The sequence below is a fragment of the Myripristis murdjan genome, chromosome 20, assembly GCF_902150065.1.
Source record: "Myripristis murdjan chromosome 20, fMyrMur1.1, whole genome shotgun sequence".
Classification (NCBI taxonomy): Eukaryota; Metazoa; Chordata; class Actinopteri; order Holocentriformes; family Holocentridae; genus Myripristis; species Myripristis murdjan.
Window position 1 is genome coordinate 12,875,016 of NC_043999.1, and position 5,480 is coordinate 12,880,495.

Consider the following 5,480-nt stretch of genomic DNA (forward strand, 5'->3'; position numbering starts at 1 on the left):
TATTACAGCCTTTCCTTAGACAAACAGTCTTCCGAACAAATAGTTGCATTACATTAGGCCTCCTGACTTAAGTATTTTCAGGTGATGGAATTAATTTTCTGTATAATGCAATCATAATTGTTTTTGATTTTGCAGACTGAATGCTTTGATTATCGGTCTCTATGTTTTCATTGAATTCTTAATGGTTGTAGTTTGGAGCCAAATAACTGTGTGAACAGACCCAGGGGGTCAGGCACTTATATCGACTGATGTCAAATATCAAATATATTAAATTATTTGACTTAGGCTACTGTAAGTTGTCTGCAGCTAATTTGTGAAAGTTGGTGAGACAGCAGCCTGGGACTTAAAATTCCTGTCACAGTCGCACGTCATTTTAATTTGGCCATTCACCTTTGCTTTTAAATTCGTTGATATGAAAATCAGCTAGACACAGGCTACATATGAATGTTTGTTTGTGGATTACTGTACATGCAATTTTAAAATGCACTCTCTCCAAAGTAAACACTCTAAATGTGCTGTTTAAAAGGGAACGTTCTGAACGAGGCAACTCCCTCAGTTCAGCTGGTTAATATTTTTTGTATGCCAAAAACAATACAAAAAACATCTTTGTCTTTTGATTATTTCTCTGAATTTACTTGTCACAGTCTTTGTTGACAGCGTCATCTCCAGCACGCTGGACTTTGAGTACATATTATGAAACATGACGGATCCTAAATATCTTTATTAAATGGCCTTTGCTCGTGAGGTGCATGAGGCTCGCAGCTGTACTCCTCAGAGGCATCACTGCACCACACAGCGTAATGCAAGACTTTGAAGAGCTATTTCTGGTCCAAGTTGTGCATGCTTGGACACATGTAGCAGGGGAGCTGTGTAGGATCCCAAACAAAAATTTGGATAACAGTAAACTCACATAAAACTGTTTCAGCAGTTAGGCTTTAGTTTAGTTTAGCTACTAATGGCCATTTTGTATTCTGTTAATAAATCAAGTACTTGAACAGATCAAACGGATCCGGGCCTTAAACTTGGACTCGAATTTTACGAAGGAATAAAAATACTGAATATTGTTTGAGTTGCACTGACCTACATAGGCACCACGGAAACCTCAAATATACGTCCAAAGTTGTGCATAAGTCAGTTCAGCTCTTGTCTTGGCGCAAAAAATCCCCGTTTAGCCTCACTTGTTGCAAGTGTGAGACTAATGACCTATGTTTTTCTCTTTGCCTGTCCCCTTTTCCGATGACATGCCATTCTTACCGTTTCCACCTGTTGAGAGATTCCTCCAAATGTGTTTTGTATTGCAGGGTGGTAGGCTACATAGAAAGTTTCATCAAGTTGTAGGTCTACTTGTTAAGTTGAGAACAACACAACTCCCTCTCTTCCCCTGCTCTCCCAAGACTGAGTTTGAGAATGCCTAGTAGAAACTAGTAGCCAAGAAGATATTTTAATGGTTCGTATGGCACGTCTGTGCATGTGGCTTTGAACTCTAGCAGCCGGAGGTTCCTGCAGAGAGCGCCGCAAATCCCACTTGATAACTTCGACAACCCACAACGTTTTACACACAGGCTATAATGCATCACTCGCCTGCAAAAATTAGTAACTTGCACAAGCACATGTAGCCAATGCGTGATGGATACATTATTTGCACAAGAGTAGATCCAAGTTAAATATTGGCCTGTATATTGAAGGTAACCTTTATCAACATGGGATGCTTAGTGAGTTGGACTTTGTGGAAATCTAAAGCGCAGATGTTCCACTGGCCTGTGCTCCACTGGACGTAGAAATTGAGTTAAAGAGAGACAGAGCTCCAAACAGTGAGTGCGCTTACGGGCACGTTTCAGAAAACAAAACTTTATGTGGATTCCTGCGAAGTGAAGTGGCTAAGTTGACAGTAAGAGGCGTTTAAAGAGAGTGATGACAGTGCGTTTTATACCAACTTCAGTGCTTCCCATGGGGTTTCTTAATACTTTGAAAAGACGCTCAACTCTTTCCATAGCTACACTTGACACAAGAAATAAGGGTCAACCTTAGAACGATATAAGGATTGTTTAGTCAATTGTGGCACCCTCTACAGATGAAATGACTGCAATATAGTTTATATTTCTGGTCATGGAGAAATATGGCTCTGGTTTCTCCTGAGTTAGGTACTCCATAGCCTGCTTGAGTATAGGCCTAGTGTATGAAGCATTTTTCACATAGATGGAGAAAGAGAGAGAGAGAGAGAGAGAGAGAGAGAGAGAGAGAGAGAGAGAGAGAGAGAGAGAGAGAGAGAGATGCGCGTATAGAATACTTAGCGTTACCTCACTGTTGACCGCCTCATGATAGAAAAAATGTTAGCAGCCATACCACAAAAGGGGGTGCTTGATAATCTAATGTCCAAAAGAAAGACAATGTGACACATTTGGTTATAAACTGTCAGTGCAGTATGCGTGCGGAAACGTGCTTCGACTTTCTACGAGGCTTATTGTTGTCTTATGTTGCTCAACTTTTGTTGTGCTGTTATTCAGCCTTTTAACCAAATCCACAGTCAGCAATCTCACAATATCTGGGATTGATGATGCAAAGAGGCCAATAGAAGTGTGGGCCCTGCACCGTGGATTGTTATTTGGTGAGTGGATGTTATTGGGGGGAAAGGAACCTTACCAATGAGCGACACGCTACAGGGTCACATGACTACCCCCCTCCTCTCCCATTCATCAGGGCTGGACTGTGTTGTCTTTTCAATTCATTTATCTGCAGGAATGATTGCGACTATCAGTCTAGAGCTCACCGCCTGACTGAGGAGGTGAAAGTTGCGCCACAGGAAGATAAACCGCAAAAGACAATATTGCATGTATACATGATTTTGCGTGTGCATCGGATGAGCGGTATAGGGGAATTCCTCTCGTCTTAAAAAGTAAACACAAATTCGGTGGATTTGAGAGTTTGCTCAGTCGAGTGAGGTCCAAGAGATAGAGAGAGGGGGAGGAAGAATATCTGTGCGTGATTTTTTGATTTCTGCTCTCAGTCGTCTCGGCGAGTCTAGACTGAAGATGCTCTTGGACGCAGGACCGCAGTATCCCACCATAGGAGTCACTACTTTCGGCTCCTCACGGCATCACTCAACAGGCGAAGTCACAGAGAGAGAAGTGGCGTTGGGGATAAATCCGTTTGCGGACGGGATGGGCGCCTTCAAAATAAACCACAGCTCCCACGATATTGGTTCCGGACAGACGGCGTTTTCCTCCCAGGCGCCCGGCTACGCAGCGGCCGCCCTGGGACACCATCACCACCCCACTCACGTTGGCTCTTACTCCACGGCGGCTTTCAACTCCACCCGGGACTTTCTCTTCAGAAATCGGGGTTTCGGTGATGCCACCGGGGCGCAGCACAGTTTGTTCGCCTCCGGAAGTTTCGCAGGGCCACACGGACACTCAGATGCAGCGGGGCACCTGCTCTTCCCAGGGCTCCACGAGCAAGCGGCGAGCCATGCGTCTTCCAACGTGGTCAACAGCCAGATGCGACTGGGCTTCTCGGGGGACATGTACGGTCGGGCCGATCAGTACAGCCACGTTACAAGTCCTAGGTCCGACCACTATGCTTCGACCCAGTTGCACGGCTATGGCCCCATGAACATGAATATGGCCGCACACCACGGAGCAGGGGCCTTCTTTCGATACATGAGGCAGCCGATCAAACAAGAGCTCATCTGCAAGTGGATCGAGCCGGAGCAGCTGACAAATCCCAAAAAGTCGTGCAACAAAACTTTTAGCACAATGCATGAGCTGGTGACTCATCTGACGGTGGAGCATGTGGGGGGACCAGAACAGTCCAACCACATCTGCTTCTGGGAAGACTGCTCCAGAGAAGGGAAACCATTCAAAGCCAAATACAAACTTGTAAATCATATCAGAGTACACACCGGAGAAAAACCCTTTCCATGTCCGTTCCCCGGCTGTGGCAAAGTATTTGCTCGATCGGAAAATCTAAAAATTCACAAAAGGACTCACACTGGTAAGATTCGTATGCAGACTGACCCCTTTTACTCCCAAATCCATGCTGACAATCTCCCATACAAAATATGCATGCAGTCCGGATTATTATTTATTATGCAGCTGTACATTCTCTGGCATGTTTTTCGGTGCAGTTGTTGACATAAACCATTACTATTTAATAGGCTTTTTACTTTTGTTATTTCCTGTGAAATGTAGTATGTGTAAATTGTTTTGGAAAAATGTCTTAACTAAAATTTATTCATTAGCCTAATTGAGCTAAATCAAATTATTTGGCAACATATTGATTTGCCTATTTCCTGTGGCATGTCAAGGACAAGGCAGCAAAAGTTGGATGTATAAAAAGCTGTACATGCTTTTTGGAAATAACTTCATTATTAACCGAGTCTGTTTTTAATCAGCAGTCACATATTCTTAAATAAAATAATGCACAGCATGCCATAGAATGTACATTTCTTTGAAAATCTTCCCAGTGTGTGAAATATTGTATTTCACTTTTTATTTAGGTGAGAAGCCTTTTAAATGTGAGTTTGAAGGCTGCGACAGGCGATTTGCAAACAGCAGTGACCGCAAGAAACACATGCACGTGCACACGTCGGACAAGCCCTATCTCTGCAAAATGTGCGACAAGTCATACACACACCCCAGCTCCCTCCGAAAACACATGAAGGTAAAACACCGTGCCTTTCTCCTGTTTGCACTTTTATTCACCATAATATTAATCGCAACTTCTAATAAACTATGAACATGCAATTATGCCTTTTTTTCTTTTTCCTTTTTTTTTTTTTACTGGCCTATCCGTTTGGAAAGCAGGGTGCAATAATTTATGGTTTTACGCTTTTAGGCAGAAGTTATAGCCTTTTATTCCACGTTTAGCGAAAATGTGTCAGCTTAATTTGCCTTGACACTTTTATTGTTTTTAATCAACAAAATTAAGAGTTTAATATTTTAATGGGAATTTAAATGTTTTGGGAAACATTGTTTTACGATATTGTAGACACCAGACATAATCGAAGCAGGAGTTTGATTTTGTTTTGATAATTCTTTTTTCGCATTTTCACATACAAAAAAATACCAACGATAAAAGGCATAAATTAGAGATTTTTATTTTGTTTTTAAATATTTCTTTTCACATTATTGCAGGTTCATGAATCCACCAATCAAGGATCCCAGCCATCTCCAGCGGCCAGTTCAGGGTACGAGTCCTCCACACCTCCCACCATAGTATCACCGTCCACAGAGAACCAGAGCAGCAGCTCCATATCACCAGCAGCCTCAGCAGTACACCACACAACCAGCCACAGCACCCTGTCGTCAAATTTCAATGAATGGTACGTGTAAATATTTTTGAAAAGACTGCAGAATTAAAACTGCTTGGAATCAAAGACTTTATAAAGTCAGCCAGTGAGGCATGGACTGAGAAAACACGGGAGGCCCTAACGATCAATTAAGGGCTGTCTAATAGCGAGGAAAGAGAATGCATGGACAAAG

General features: G+C 42.7%; 1 protein-coding gene across 1 annotated transcript; it reads left to right on the forward strand.

Moving 5' to 3' along the window:
- Positions 1 to 3,029: 3,029 nt before the first annotated feature.
- Positions 3,030 to 5,477, forward strand: zic1 (zic family member 1 (odd-paired homolog, Drosophila)). The gene is made up of 3 exons (XM_030079265.1): positions 3,030 to 3,990; positions 4,496 to 4,659; positions 5,133 to 5,477. Exons 1-3 carry the CDS (start codon positions 3,030 to 3,032, stop codon positions 5,328 to 5,330), a joined length of 1,323 nt encoding a protein of 440 aa, XP_029935125.1. The 3' UTR covers positions 5,331 to 5,477.
- The last annotated feature ends 3 nt before the right edge of the window (positions 5,478 to 5,480 follow it).